We start from the raw sequence: 16648 nt of genomic DNA, 5'->3' as shown, positions 1-16648 counted from the left end.
AGCATCTGAATGAGAAACGTAATGGGTGCTGCTCAGAGACGGATAGGGTTTGTGAGAGTAGGTAGAAGAAAGAATGTATGTAAACCATGGTGGAATGATGAAATCAGAGCGGCTGGGAAGGAGCGAAATAGAATGAGTAGACAGTGTAAATAGCTGAGAAAAAAGAGGCATGAAAGCGATGAGGCAGAGAATGAGTATCAGAATGCATGGGCAATGTATAGGAAGCAGCAGCGGTTGACAAGAGGAATAATAATTAATGCCAAAGTGAAGAGTGAAAGGAGTGTGATTCAGTCTTTAAGGGAGAAAGGTATGAAAGGTGGCTGTGAATGGTACAAGTTCATGAGAGGTGAGAATGTCAGGCAGTGTTGGTGTGGAGAGTCTGAAAGTGGAGGGTGTAGTTATAACAGAGAAGGAGGGAATCAGGGAGGCAAGCAAAGGGTTCTTGGAAGAAGTAGATGGGATAGGTGGGATGAGTGTGAGAGAAGGATGTGTGACACTGGAAAGGAAGAATGCAGATGAATTGGATGAAAAAATCTGCTAGGAGGAAGGCAGGAGGTGTGTGAGAAGGCAGAAGACTGGCAAGGCAGCGGGTCCAGATGATATACCGTATGAGCTCTACAAGAATGGTGGTACAGAGGAGCTAGCAGCCAGGATGAGAAGAATGAATGTTGGGGCAAGTGTGGGGAATGATAAAGTGTGTGTGTTTCTTTATGCAGATGAAGTAGTTGTTATGAGTGAATCGGCAGATGAGCTTTAAAGCTTGTTGGATGTTGTGGATGGGTATGGAAAAGGCTTTGGAGTAAGGTTTAACAGCGAGAAAAGCAAGGTAATGACTGTGAATAGGTCAGAGGATGAAAGTAATGTGGTATAGAGACTTGGAGAGAATGAGTTGAAACAGGTGCAAGATTACAAATACTTAGGGATGTGGATGAGTCCCAGTGGGTGTGCAAAGGCAAAGAATGAAAAGATAAGTATGGTAAACCAGTGGGTAAGTCGATTGGGAAGAGCGGCAAGGATGAGAGCAAGTAAGTATGATGTGTTTAGAGAAGTGTGGAAGAGTGTGGCTGTGCCAAGTATAATGTATGCTATGGATGTGATTGCATGGAATGAAAGTGAAATTGATAAGTTAGAAGTAGGCCAGAATAGAGTAGCACTGAGTGCACCGAGGTGCACAGCAGTTGAAGCCTTGAGAGGTGATATGGGATGGAGCACCTTTAGGGAAAGACTCACAAAAGCCACACTTAGGTACAAGATTAGGCTTGAGAGAATGGATGATGCAAGAATAGCAAGGAAGGTGTACCTGTGGAATGAAAGTGGAAGGAAATGGAGAAAGAGGTGCATGAGAATGACAGAAATGGATTGCAAGTTGTGTGGGCGATAAAAATGGCTGGGAGGAATGAAAATGATGAAGGGGTACATAAATAAATGTTTACTCAATGCACTTCAAGGATGCAGTTGTCATTTTAAGAGGGCTATGAAATAGATAGTGTACTTGTTGAATCAGACACAACCTATACATCTTCACTTCAGCTTCCATGACGCATCGCACTGGCTGGAGCTTCTCGTGTTGCGTATTATGAAGTCCATGTGTGTGTGTGTGTGTGTGTGTGTGTGTGTGTGTGTGTGTGACATACTGACGATTTCTGAACATTTATTGGCTTTCTTTCCGATGTGTTAAGATTAGGTTAGTTAGAAAGTTAGGTTAGCTAGGTAGGCAGGCTATGTTTGGTTTGGTTAAGTTAGGTTGGTCAGGTTTGGTTAGGTTAGGTTGGTAGGTAAGCTAGGTTTGGTCATGTTAATTAGGTAGGTTGGTTAAGTTTGGTTTGGCAAAGTTAGGTTAGGTTAGTTAGGATGGTTGGCTGGGTTTGGTTTGGTTAAGTCAAGTTAGGAAGGCTGGGTAGGTGTTGTTTGGGTGAGTTAGGTTAGGTTAGTTAGGAAGGTTAGGTTAGGTTGTTTAGGTTAAGTCAGGTTAGGTGTGAAAGTTGGTGAGGTTTGGATTGTTTAAGTCAGGTTAGATTAGGAATCCCATGATGTCATCAGAAACTTGTATTAATGCTGCCAGTGAGCTTTTTTTTTCTTTTCTTTTAATTGTTTTTTTTTTTTTTATCAGGAGTGCTATTGTGAGCACCTGGTGTAAACTGTGAACTGCACAGTGTAGATGAGTATTTACAGGGACAAAACTGTTTTTTATGCCAAGTTTTGATGCTTTTTCACTAATTTGCAATTAATTTATGTCATAAATTACTGTTCCTTATGGTGGACGGGCGGTAAAAATGAAAACTGAATGATTTGTGACAAGAAGTGAATGAAGATTTTAAAAAATCACATCAGAACTTAACAGGAAAAAAAAAAAGTTTTGTCTACCATATGGAATTTGTAGAAAAACAGGAAATTTACTTTGGATGGTTTCTTCATGTAATGAGGTGATGAGTGACTGTATGGTCGGAAATTCCTGGCAGGATATGATAAAAGATGATGTGTGTATGCAGAGTGTGTGTGGATAACAAATGTTGTACAGGATTCACCTGAAGACCAGGTGCACATTTTCATAAGCAGGTGTAGTTTCCTGACCATAGTGTTGCAGTAGATTGCTTGTATAAATATCTCTGTGCAAGGATATTGGTTTCTAAGAAAGAAATTTATGTGGAAAAACAGCAAAATGCAGCAATATCTCTAAAGACAAAACTGCACTTAGAAGTTTGGGATCTAAACTCTTTCAGTATTTTCACCTCTCATTCTTTGATGATTTTATGTCAAGTTGTGTGGTGCACAGATATTCAGTGTAGGTATGTATTTATTATCACTTTCTGGTTATTACATCTCCACTACATTTTCAGACGGTTCCAGTGGGTGAAAAGCCTGAATGTAGCACGCCAGAAACACACCCAGGTGGTCTGTGATGACCGTTTCTTCCTTGTTTCCTTGGGAGCAACAGTCGTCTTCTCAGTAATGCTGTCCCATACGTGATGAGAGGCTATTTTCAGTAGTTGAGTTTTTTGTCCCTGATAATATACATGTTTTAAAATGCAGTGTTTACATTGTATAATGAGAAATCTTGGCAGTACTCATAGTTGTATTAAAAAGTACTGGAATTATCTTGAGAGTTGCTGACTTAATGCGGCGAGTACTGTTGTACCCAGCCGTCATTACTGTCTGGATGCGCGCTGGTGACGGTGCTTTCCTGAGGCACTGTGGAGCACGGCACGGTGGTCGAAGGTTGTGATTTGTAAAATAATGTATATCAAATGTTGGCTACATTTTAACATTGCCTCACGGTTTAGGTAAAGTATGGAACTGTACAACACAGCTTGTATTGTACAGCTTCGTTATTGTTGTTGTTTATTTACTCAATTTTTTGGTTTCTTCAGCGTGTCATTCTCAGTGCATTGGAATTTGCTGAGATGGCAGTCCTTGAGGTGGCAGTCCTGTACACGACAGCCACGGTGGTCACAGCAATCGGACACTTGAAGGTGCATAGATGGCAGTCCTTGAGGTGGCAGTCCTGTACAGGACAGCCACGGTGGTCATGGCAGTGGGACACTTGAAGGTGTATAGATGTTTATATACACACACCTTAATTGTTTATTACTTCTTAGTGTGTGCCATATTCCTTCCCATAAATAGCTGTTTAATAATTGTTTTCCTTCAAATGAACAGTGCAAACAGAATTGTGAGCACATACTGTAAACATCAAATAACTTGGAACACCTCATCCCACATTTCCCTTGCTGCATATTTACATATTATATTTGTACAGGCAGTTATTTATTTTATAATCTTTTTTTTTTTTTTTTCTTTTCTAAGGTTCATGTTTTAATTTTGTCCCCAGTAGACCATGAAGCATCTAGGATTGATGCCCGAGTGGTCACAGAAACTTCACAAGTACAGCTTCCACACTATGGGGAGAAATTAATTGTATTATATCAAGTTATTATTGTAGGATGCTAAAATAACAAAATGTTTGCGATACCACCATGTGATGTTTACTACCTGGTTATTTGTGCAGATGTTTACGGGACAAGTTTTGGACGGCTGAAAAGGAGTGATGACATGATCATCCCGGACCTTCCACCACATGTTAGCCAGGACATGTGGTGGAAGGACATGTTAGCCAGGACATGTATAACAAAACACATAACATATCACGCAGGGAAGCCACAGAACGCCTGACTTATGATCTTTCAAAATTTCTGATTGGGGCAGAGCAAACTTGGTATTGTTCAATGCCTCAAAAACTCAATTCCTCCATCTATCAACTCGACACAATCTTCCAGACAACTATCCCCTCTTCTTCAATGACACTCAACTGTCCCCCTCTTCTACACTGAACATCCTCGGTCTGTCCTTTACTTATAATCTGAACTGGAAACTTCACATCTCATCTCTAGCTAAAACAGCTTCTATGAAGTTAGGTGTTCTGAGACGTCTCCGCCAGTTTTTCTCACCCCCCCCAGCTGCTAACTCTGTACAAGGGCCTTATCCGTCCATGTATGGAGTATGCTTCACATGTCTGGGGGGGTTCCACTCATACTGCTCTTCTAGACAGGGTGGAATCAAAAGCTTTTCGTCTCATCAACTCCTCTCCTCTAACTGACTGTCTTCAGCCCCTCTCTCACCGCCGCAATGTTGCATATCTAGCTGTCTTCTACCGCTATTTTCATGCCAACTGCTCTTCTGATCTTGCTAACTGCATGCCTCCCCTCCTTCCGCGGCCTCGCTGCACAAGACTTTCTTCTTTCTCTCACCCCTATTCTGTCCACCTCTCTAACGCAAGAGTTAACCAGTATTCTCAATCATTCATCCCTTTCTCTGGTAAACTCTGGAACTCCCTGCCTTCTTCTGTATTTCCACCTTCCTATGACTTGAATTCCTTCAAGAGGGAGGTTTCAAGACACTTATCCACCAATTTTTGACCACTGCTTTGACCCTTTTATGGGACTGGCATTTCAGTGGGCATTTTTTTTATTAGATTTTTGTTGCCCTTGGCCAGTATCCTTCCTACATAAAAAAAAAAAAAAGGACGCCGAACAAGGTAATGTCTTAGTGTGTGCCATATTTCTTCTTACATTAATTTTTCACTTGTCTTGTGCGGTGAAGGCCAATGCCATATCATTGTGTGTGTGTGTGTGTGTGTGTGTGTGTGTGTGTGTGTGTGTGTGTGTGTGTGTGTGTGTGTGTGTGTGTGTGTGTGTGTGTGTGTGTGTGTATGTAGTCCAGCAGGGCTCGTAGTGTCCTATCTCCATATCTATATTTATCCAGCATTTTCTTAATCCACGTTTGGTGTTGTAACAACCTCTTCATTTCTGCTGTTCCAGATATCCACATTCCTGTGTGGAAAATTGTACTTCTTGATGTCCCTCAAACAATGACTCTTCCTGTTCTTCTTTGAGTGTCCTCTTGTCCGTCCAGCTTCGTCTTCTTTCAGCACCGCCAGGTCCTGCGTGTCTATCTTCTCAGTGCGGTTAACTGTTTTATACATAGTTGTTAGATCTCCTCTTTCTCTTCTAACTTGCAAAGTTGGCAGTCACATTTTTTTCAACCTTTCTCTGTACATTAGGTCTTTTCTTTCAGCTCAGGTACCATCTTTGTAGCTGCCCGCTGAATTCTTTCCAACTTCTTCATGTCCTTCATATGCGGAGAACACACCACTGCTGCACGTTCCAGCCTGGGACGTAGCATAGTGGCTATAATTTTTTTCATCCTAGTCTTGTCCATGTAATGAAGTGCCACCCTAACATTTGTTAACATCCTGTACGTCAGGCCAGGTATCTCACTTGTACGCCATTCATGGGTCATGGTATCTTGAATAACCACTCCTAGGTCTTTCTCCTCCTTGCTCTTCATTATTATTTCCTCCCCATTTTATAGTCCCATGCAGGTCTTTTTTTCTACTCTTTCCCAGTTCCTTTATATGGCATTTGTTAGCATTCAGTTCCAATTTCCACTTCTTGCTCCACCCATAAGTCTTGTCAATATCTCTTTGCAGCTCCATACAATCAGCATGGCTCTTTGTTACTCTTAACAGTTTTGCATCACCAGCAAGCAGATTAAAATAACTGGTCAAACATTCCTGCATATCATTGATGTATATTTGGAACATAACGGGTGCTAACACTGACCCCTGTAGTACTCCGCTTGTTACATTACTCCATTTTGAACAGGTGTCCCTGATCACAGTTTTCATTTCTCTATCCTTTAAGTAGTGTCTCATCCATTGTCACTTTTTCCCATTGGGCCTAAGTGTTTAATTGGGCTCCGGTTTTTATATAAACCCCAGGTCTGGCATAGATGGTTCCTCCTCCCTTCTGTATCTTGTAAATTCCTCCACCCATCGGTCCATTGTATTCACTATAGCTAACCACAACATTTCTTCACCATTTCTTGTCCTGCTTTTCCAGAATGCCAGAGATCAGTTCCTTTAAGTACCTTATTTCTCTCTCTACGCTGGTTGTCCTCCTCACATTTCCTTTCTCTTCTCTGAATCCTCAAAAAATCCCTTTCTCCACTTGCCTCCACCAAGTGTCTCAAACCCACAGGGGTTCCAATACAATGTACCCTCTGTCTCACCTCCTCACTCCTCACTGATCAAATTTTCCTTTCTTATGACTGAATCTTCCAATCCTGTGGTTTCTTCTCCTTAATTCTTCTTTAAATTCTTTAAAGTTTAGTTCTGTTACCTCGTGGTCACTTTTCCTGCTGGACGTTTGTATTCCATATTATCAACAATTTCTGGTTCTTTTGTAAACACTAAATCTAGTCTTGGTGGTTCTTCATTTTCTCTGTATCTTGTATTTTCTCTAACCCAGTGGACAAGTGTCTTTTTCTTTGCCAGTGTCAAGAGCCTGCATCCCCGTGACATGATCCCTCCCGTGGTTGTCAAATCTTCCCAACAAACATCGTTGCTGTTCGAATCTTCCAGCAGTACTAGCCTGTTCTTACTCATTATTCTGTCCAAACAATCTCTTGTGTCTTTCAGTCGAGTATTATATTCATCTAAATTCCATGAGCTTGTCTTAGGTGGGTCATATACCACAACAAAGGTCCTTAGACCATTTACTGCCCGTTTCACCTTCACTTCCATCATTTCCTCGTGTCTTTCTCCAAGGAACACTTCTTTCACTTGTAGCTCTTTCCTTGTCAGCATCCTTACTCCACCCTGTTTATTTTTTCTATTCTTCACCCACATGTACTTCATCAATATTAACTGCAGTAACTTCATCACTTAATTTATATTCAGTAACTCCCTTAGTATCAGGCTTATTTTCTCTTAGGAAACCACTTAATTCTTTTTGTGTTGATAATATGCCATTGACATTGGTGTTTGCCACCTTTAGCTCTTTCAATGACTCTCCCTGTTTCCTGCAAACCACTTCTTTAGTTTCATGTCTACTGCTTTCCAGTAGAATTTATTTTTCTCTTCTTCGGTTCCTTCCCCATTTTTTGCATTTGCCTGATTCAACATATCGTTAATTTTCTTTCTTTCCTCTTCACTTAAGTCTCTTCTTATCCATATTTGTTTAAAGTCGTCTTTTTTTTTGACAGCTTCCAGGCACTAGACATAACTGTTTCGGCTGCAATTTGGGACCCAAACCTAACTTTGATTTGCCTGTTACCTCCTTGCACATATTTGCTAATCCTTGTCACTTCTTCAGTCTCTCCACTGTGCTGTAACTTTCCTCAACAGCTTGACTAATCACTTTCTTGACTGACTCTATCAAATTTCTCTCTTTCATATTTGATAGGTTTCACTTCATCCTTGACATCAAACACTACCCCACACCTTTTTTTTTTTTTTTTACTACTGTGTCTCTAACTAACTTCTCCTTTTTGCTTGATTACTTTCACCACAGAATTTTCCATCTCTTCCTTCAACTGCATTTCCATAATGTTTGATATTCACCTTCTCTTCCTGTTTTTTTTTTTTTTTTGTCCAATCCTGTTGCCTTTTATTAATTTGATTGATGTTTTGTGTATTTATACTTACTGTCCTAACACAGACCTTAACTTTCTCTGCATAACTGCCACAGCTTTTCCTTAAATCGCAATTTTCTCTTTCTAGAGAAACTACCCTAACCTTGCAGCTGCAACTAGCCAGGCTGGATGAAAACTGTGGCCTCTCATAAAGCCCTCAACAGTCAGGTGACGGTGTGGGCTCTCCCGAGGCAAGTGTACACCGTGTGAATGTACACACTCGAAAGCCACCGTGAATGACGCATTGCCTGTCCGGCAGGTGGCGTCCCTCGTCAGGTGCCCGCACAGTGCCCCATCACTGAGCAGCAGCTTGGGGGAGCAGTCCAGACACCACCACAGCCTCACCCCAAGCCTGGTGACTGCTGTTATTTGCTTCACAATGTTGTGAGTGCTCTAATTGTATACTTTATCGAGTTTTCCGCGTCAGTTCACGTTTGTCTTTGAACCGTTGTTATAACTTTTTGTTTTGTTTTGTGTGAAAACACCACTTTGCAGAGGCAGCTACAAATGTGAATCTGGTATATGAAAGACAAATTGGAGTTTTTGAAGTTATGATAGATATCAACAAAACAGCTGAAATATTTATGAAATGTTTTCAGGGTGTAGAAAAATCAGGTTGCCGCAGAACATCATCAGCGAGCTCAGAAAACAAGTGAAGGGATTGAGGTAGCAGACCCTGAAGAGTCCACAGCAGCTGAAAACTCCATTTCTCCATATGCAAGCCCTGAAGTGCAGGAGTTTATCAGAGGACAGGTAATTAATGGCTTAGGAAATAAGAAGGGCAGAAGATATGGGGGACAAGGGAGGAGGTATGCTCTGGCCTTGCGTTACCCTAGTCCTAAGGCGTGTAGGTTTTAAAGCTCTACTTTTTCACTCCCCAGCAGTTCCAATCTTCACCTTTGGCTAAGGCAAACTTCCATCCAAGCAGGCTGGAGCAAACAAACTCACAGTCCTGAGGAAGAGCAGACACCACGTCGAAGGAAGAGACTCTGTGGCATGCATTTGATGCAGTGACCGTCAAAGAATCTCTCCATTTTGACCCGGCCTCTGATTCCATCATTGGTACAAAGGATTTTGGAGACCGTGGCAAGAGTCTGAAGCAGGCAAACCATGCACTTGTGTTCATGTCTAAAGGGTTGGCCAGGAAGTGGAAAATGGTTAGGTTAAGTTATATCAGGTTATGTTAGGATAGGTCAGGTCAGGTCAGATCAGGTCAAGTTAGGATTGCCTTATTTTAAGCTCTCGTCTCCATTCAAGTACAAAAAACGAGCACTTCCGCGTTCCCCGCCCACAAACCCCTCTTCCCTACGAGTCCCCAAGGTCACCGGGTGACGAGAGAAGAAGAGGCTGCAGAGTGAAGTGATTCCACTGTGTTTTGTGCTCAAAATCGTCCATAACATAAACAATCAATAACGGACATCACAATTTTGTAGTTTGCGGTTTGGTCGTACTGTAGCAATTTATCCTCCTCAGGCATGGGTTGGTTATGTTAGGTTATGCCTGCTTAGGATAGGTGGCTTAGGGTAGGCTAGGTTAGCTTAGGTTAAAACCCTTCAGAGAGTCTCTTGGGGCCGGTAGCAGAACTCGGCTCGGAGAACACGTCGCGTTCACCTCCCAGCCCCTTCACACTGCCGCCAGTCAGCACGTGGCTCAAGACTTGTCGTCAGGATCAGGACTAAACAGCCGATCGTTTAAAGAATCACATCGTGCTCATTTTTTCAAGTGTTGGGACGATGTGAGTTGTGTACTTTTCTTTGCTGGTCTCCCTGTGAATTGCATGTTTACATTTTTGATGAGTGCTTGCCTTCAAGTAGGATCTGATGCACTCAGTGTAAATACAAGACTGATTTTGTGACGACACCTGTCAGTGCTTTCAAGTACACTTATCAGTCTACCACCAGACTGCAACACTGCCCGTGCTAGCGAGGTGCTGCTTAAACTGAGCGGCTGGGCAGTCAGGCGTGCATTTTACACTGGCTACACCGACGCAAAGCATTACTGGTGTTCACCTGACAGCCGCAGGGTGTCCACGGACGTGACCATGAGGACTGTCCACAGTAGGCCCAATGACAAGCTGAGGAGTGAATTTGCTTGCTCTGTGGAGATTCAGGGGAACCACAATCGTCCCCTTGGCCCTGCTGATGCCCTCAGTGAACCAAGGGTGCCCTCAGCTACGCGAGAGGTATTTGAGAGCCATTTGAACCAAAACCCTTAAGTTATCATCATCATCATTATTATTATTATTATTATTATTATTATTATTATTATTATTATTATTATTATTATTATTATCATCATCATCATTATTATTATTATTAATTCTTTTTATTTATCTGTTTGTTATTTTCCTGTGAAAAGCAGCACTGGATAGGGATTGTGGGGGAGAGAAAGAGCAGGGTGAAGATAGAGGTGTTTCATTCTCCGAATGTTTCAACAAGCTGCCTTCACAGGGAACGAATTGTCGCCGAAGAAGACAGCTTGAAAAAATACCGAGGAATGAGAGGTTTGGTGCTTCACCCTGCTTCCTTGCAACCAGCACGGTCCCCGTGCACTCGTGCAGCCTAGAGATGCTGTCTGATGCTTTCCTGTTGGCTTGCAGCTAGTACAGGATGAAATACAGTTTGTGTTCTGAATTAGGGAGTTAGTGTTCAGCTAGCCACCTGTGTTGTTTCCTTCGTGACAGTCACGTGTCCGCCACGTTCAATATTTTTGCCCTCTCTTTGAGAAGTGTGCACACCAACTACTGAAATATTAGCATTGCATCACAGCTCACTCAACAAAACGGGTTACCAAGCTTATAGCATAACCATTACCTGTAGGCTTACCACCTCATTAATATCTATAAGCACCTCTTGAAATTAAGCAATACTTCATTTGTTTAACATGAATTTACAAACACAAATGTGAAGAAAGAAATACATCTTGGTAAAGGATGCAAAATGTTGTAAACAAAAACATTTTGCATCACATTCATATTGGTTAATGTTAGAAAAATGATAAATGTAATAAGCTCACACACACACACACACACACAGCTCTATATTTTGAGGGAGTTTCTCCGATACGACCCTAACCTGGGAGCTACTACTGCTTTCAAGTGAACTTTTGAGTACCTGAGCACTGATGTGACGTGCCACAGGGCCTGAGTAACATTTCTACTGCCAGTACTGAAGGTATTATCAAGTCTTCCCTGTACTGTTGTGTGAGCCACAGAAGGTAAACAAGGTGTGTTTTGCCACGTATATATTGTACCACCTCACTGACTTATGCATGTAAAGAAATTCTATTGCTGAACTCCACACAACAATGGCACACTTTACTGGGTCTGAACATGAAGAATTAGTGAAGACAAAAGTAAAAAACAAGCTTGCTAATATAACCAGCAACATTGACGGAAGGGAAAGCAGAAGTGTAAGTAAGACGATTAAGGATGCAATTGTTGTTATGCTGTCCAGCCTGTCCAGCATAATTTCGGTCGCTGTGTCTACGGCTGTATCTACTGCTTTTAAGGAATTCAGGGATAAATTAGAAAACAAGATCGCAGTAATGCTGAGGAATTGCCTCCTGCTCAAGTATGAACACGACAAGATGGAGCAGTACTCCCGAAGGGAGAACTTACGTATTTCTGGATGAGAGGAAGAAGAGGACGTAAGTGAGGAGGTGCTGGAAGCTAAAGTTATAGAACTTGCTGTTACTATTGGAGTGAAAATTGAGCAGGATGACATTTCTGTTATTCACCGTTTGCGGAGGCCCAGGGAAGGAGGTAGGCCAGTGATTGTGAGGTTTTGCCACCGAAAGAAAAGAAATGAAATTATGCAAAATAAGAAAAAAACTGAAAGGTAGGCAAAGAAAAGTGTATATAAATGATGACATGACCTCCTTAAGGGCTAAAATGTTGAATATGGTTAAGGAGCAAGAAACAGTGAAAAATGTGTCCACAAGGGAGGGGAGCATTCTTGCATGGTTGCACAGTGGGGGTAGACCTGTAGTTATAAACTGTCCTGATGACTTAGAAAAGGTTGTTATATCTGCTCCTGATTGGAAAAGGTTAAATCTAGATCACTTAACAAGGCCCTAGGATGGCCCTGCTGGGGCACAGCACATTCTTGGGTATGATAATGTAAGTAATATTAACTCTGTTCAGTTTGTTCCTCCCCTGGATTATATTAATGTGTTGTCTCTTAATGTCAGTGGTATCAAGTCAAAGTTCAGTTTGTTCCTCCCCTGGATTATATTAATGTGTTGTTTCTTAATGTCTGTGGTATCAAGTCAAAGTTTTTATCTATGAATTTTGTTAACTTTATTAAAGATTATGGTGTGATTTGTTGATGTGAAACTAAGTGTGATGATACTGATGTGATTAATGTAAAAAACAATATGGAAAATATCGGCTTTGACATTGTCTTTAAGAACAGAAGCAAATTAAGCAGGTTTAAATCTGGGGGTTTACTCATGGCCATCAAGAAAAATGCTAGTTTTAAGTGGAGGCATATTAGTAACACTTATGATTCTTTACTTTCAGTTAAAGTTGATAGAAGTAGTGTAAATTTTGGTAGGGAACTGGTAATAAGCTGTGTTTACATTCCCCCCTCACACTCTAGATATGGTAATGAAGAGTACTTTGATGAGCTGGATGATTTTTTTGCTTACTTACTCATATGATGATTATGTGCATGTGCTTTGTGGTGATTTTAATGCTCACACTCTCACTATGTCTGATGTTCCTTCTGAGGCTGCTGAGGACCCTGTGTCTGTAAGTTTAACTAATTTTGGAATAACTGAGACTAGAGCAAACCAGGACTTAACCCCAGATAGGAATTCATATGGGAAGAAGTTGTTGGATGTTTGTAAGAATCACCAAGTTTATATATTCAATGGAAGGTTAGGGGAGGGACTGCAGCATTGGCAAACAATACAACTATTGACTGTTTTTTTTTAGGATCACCAGTGATTATGAAATATGTTGTAGTTTTTAAAGTATTAGATTATGAACCTTTGTGGTGTGATGTACACTGTGGACTACATGCAAGGATCAAATATAAGATACAAAGTATGGTGCCTGTTGTAAACCGAGAGGCATAGGAATCAAGACAATCAGGTGTAAGGCCAAGTAAATGGAATGTTGAAAAACAATTTTTATGTGTGAGTAATATTGATGAAACTAAGATAAATGAACTGATTGCAAAAGTGGATGAATTACCCATGGATGCTATTAATCTAGATTTAAAACAAATACTGATTGAGCCGGCACTTGCAACTTTCCCACCATATGAGAAAAGATCATTCATGAAAAAGTCCAATAATGCCACCTCAGTGGGATATGATAAAGAGTGCTGGCCATCTAGAAAGGAATACCACAAAGCTAGACAGAGGTATCATTTGCATTGAAGTAGTGTAAATTTTAACAACATGATTGAGAAAAGCAGGAAAAGTAAAGCAAATCTAAAAAGAGTGAAGAATAAGGAGAGGGATAACTTAATAAAGAAACTTAGAGAATATAAGAGTGATGACCCTAAAGCATATTGGAAAATTTTAAATAGTCAGAAAAAAACTTATCAGATCCCAAGAACACTAAATGAATTCTATGAGCATTTTAAGCAGCTAGTGGGTGATGAAAATTCTGACAATAATGATGTGAATATTACAAATGATGAAGACCGTGCGGATGCTGAAATTTTATCAGTACTTAATGATCCTATAAGTGAAGGAGAGGTAGTTAGAAATATTAAGAAGTAAAAAAAAAAAACAACAAATCCCCAGCATCTGATATGATATTAAATGAATATATTAAAAGTACTTGATACTGGTGTCATGCCAGCTGAATGGTTGGTGGGTACAATAGTGCCACTCTATAAAAACAAGGGAGACATCCAGGATGTTAGTAATTACAGGGGCATCACCTTACTTAGCTGCATGGGGAAGCTGTTCACTTCCATATTTAATGAAAGACTAAATGATTATTCAAACACCTTATCTACCATTAATGAAACACAAGACAAAATTTAACTATGAACTTGAATTTGGTGGTGAAAACATTGAAGTAGTGACAGAGTATAAGTATCTTGGAGTAATATTAAATTATAATGGGAGGTTTCATAAAGGTGAGCTGGAGCTAAAAGAGACACCCACAAGAGCAATGTACTCATTAATAAGTAAGTGTAGGAAGTTTGACTTGCCAGTGGATATACAACTCAAATTATTTACCACCACGGTGCTGACTTGTGCAGCTGAAATTTGGGTTACCATATTGCTAGGGAGTTAGAGTATATGTACATGAAATTTCTAAAGCAGGTTTTGGGTGTTCATGAGAATACTTGTAATGACATGGTGTATGGTGAACTGGGTGTATTTCCACTTGATATTAATATAAAGAAAAAAAATGATAGGTTATTGGTCTAGGCTAATTTCAGGTAAAAATACTAAACTGTGTTATGTAATGTACCAATGTCTATTGCAGCTGGATAGGTTATGGCTTTATACTTCTCCATGGTTAGCTTGTATAAAGAATATTTGTAATGACTGTGGAATGATTGGTATGTGGTGTTGCAAGATGTTCCTAATTCAAGATGGGTAAAGAAAGCTATGGAACAGAGATTGAAAGATCAGTGGCTTGTAACTTGGCATCATGATTTAGAAACAAAATCATTAAGTAGCAATTATAGGGTGTTTAAGACAGATTTTGGCAGATAACAGTATTTAGAACAATTAACAAAGGGTAACAGATTATTAGTGACTAAATTTAGAAGTTGTAATAATAGACTTCCTGTAAATGTTGGTAGGTATCAAGGTGTCAGTAGAGAAGATAGGGTATATAACATGTGTAATGCTGAGGTAGTAGGAGAAGAATTTCATGTTCTTTTTGAATGTACTGATATGGAAATTGTTAGGTTAGGTAATATGTATATAGCAAATTATTACATAAATAGGCCAACACAATTCAAATATGTTTTGTTCATGCAAAGTATAAGTTCAAATGTGATGAAGAAATTATCTTTGTTTTTGAGATGGTGCTATGCTTGTTTAGATAAACAGTGTGCAAAACACCTCAATAGTTTTTTTTTCTAATTTCTTAATTAGTGACAGTATGTATCATTATATATGCATACACATTTTTTTATATTAATTTTTTGTCATTGCTTACGGTGTATTTCATTTGTATGTATTTGTCTTTTCTTATGTAATATTATGCACATTCTGTATATAATCTATAGTGTCTGTATTCTTTTGCTGGAGAGCTGTGCTCCATACTTTATAGAAAATCTGACCTTACTCAATAAATTCAATTCAATTCAATTATAAATCCAATTCACACACACACACACACACACACACACACACACACACCTGTACACAGTGGTGGCGCTGTAGTCCCTTAATCACTGAGTCTTGGCCTTGCTGCCGTGCCAGGTCAGCGGGGGTCATGTTGTCAGGGGTGGTCACATGAGGGCTCACTCCGCGTTGCAGCAAAGCCTCCACAGCAGCACTGGGAGCCCCGCACAGTGCCGCGGCGTGGAGAGGCGTCAGGCCATCCTGGCTCAGCGTGTGACCATCATAAAGCTCGGGGATGTTGGCCATGACTGCCTTGTTGCCCTTCACCAGCATGGACAAGACTGTGTTGTGGTGGTATTCATGCCTGCCCCGCCACTCCCTCTGTGATGACAAACAGACACTGTTGCTGCCCACTTGTGTCACCACCACCACCACCACTACCACTACCATTACCACCACTACTACTATAAAATCACCACCACCGCCACCAACACCACCACCAATACCATTACTATTAAATCATCACCTCCACCACCACCACCAATACCACTACCATTACCACCACTACTACTATAAAATGACCACCACCGCCACCAACACCACCACCAATACCATTACTATTAAATCATCACCACCACCACCACCACTACCACTACCATTACCACCATTACTACTATAAAATGACCACCACCACCACCAACACCACCACCAATACTATTACTATTAAATCATCACCACCAACATCACCACCACCAATACCATTACTATTAAATGACCACCACTATCACCACCACCACCACCACCACTACAACCATTACCACAACTACTACTATAAAATGACCACCACCACCACCACCTATACTATTACTATTAAATGAACACTACTATCACCACCACCACCACCACTTCTACTGTAAAATAACCACCACTGTTACCACCACCACCATCACTACCACAACCATTACCTCCATCATAACTACATGAATGATCAAGAGAGAGAGAGAAAAAAATAATAACTAATTAGAATTATGATAGTAGTAGTAATAATAATAATAATAATAATAATAATAATAATAATAAAAGAACAGTGATATAATGATGAAGGTAAAGGACAAAAAAAAAATAATAGTAACAAAACTGATGTCAACAAAACAATAATGATCATAGATAATAATAATATTACCAAAAATTATGACAATAAAAGATAATAATAATAATAATAATAATAATAATAATAATAATAATAATAATAATAGTAATAATAATAACGATAATAATAATAATAATGATAATAATGATAATAACAATGATAATAATAATGAAAAGAAGTGTTGACAATACTACTACTACAACTATCACTACTACTACTACTTCTACCACTACTACTACTACTACTACTACTAATACT

General features: G+C 40.1%; 1 protein-coding gene and 1 long non-coding RNA gene across 6 annotated transcripts in view; one reads left to right on the top strand and one right to left on the bottom strand.

The window, feature by feature from the left end:
• Positions 1-16648, bottom strand: part of LOC135112580 (uncharacterized) — an 83907-nt gene that overhangs the window by 10188 nt on the left and 57071 nt on the right. For all 5 annotated transcript variants that reach the window (XM_064027053.1, XM_064027080.1, XM_064027071.1 and 2 more), the window contains one exon: positions 15316-15621. In XM_064027053.1, coding sequence (XP_063883123.1) covers positions 15316-15621 — 306 coding nt within the window. The remainder of the gene's footprint in view (positions 1-15315; positions 15622-16648) is intronic.
• Positions 8003-9200, top strand: LOC135112604 (uncharacterized). Its single transcript, XR_010274480.1, has 3 exons — positions 8003-8355; positions 8571-8724; positions 8853-9200. It is a non-coding gene; the product is annotated as an uncharacterized LOC135112604 (long non-coding RNA).

Source organism: Scylla paramamosain, chromosome 2, assembly GCF_035594125.1.
Source record: "Scylla paramamosain isolate STU-SP2022 chromosome 2, ASM3559412v1, whole genome shotgun sequence".
Classification (NCBI taxonomy): Eukaryota; Metazoa; Arthropoda; class Malacostraca; order Decapoda; family Portunidae; genus Scylla; species Scylla paramamosain.
This window is presented reverse-complemented; position numbering and strand designations above follow the sequence as displayed.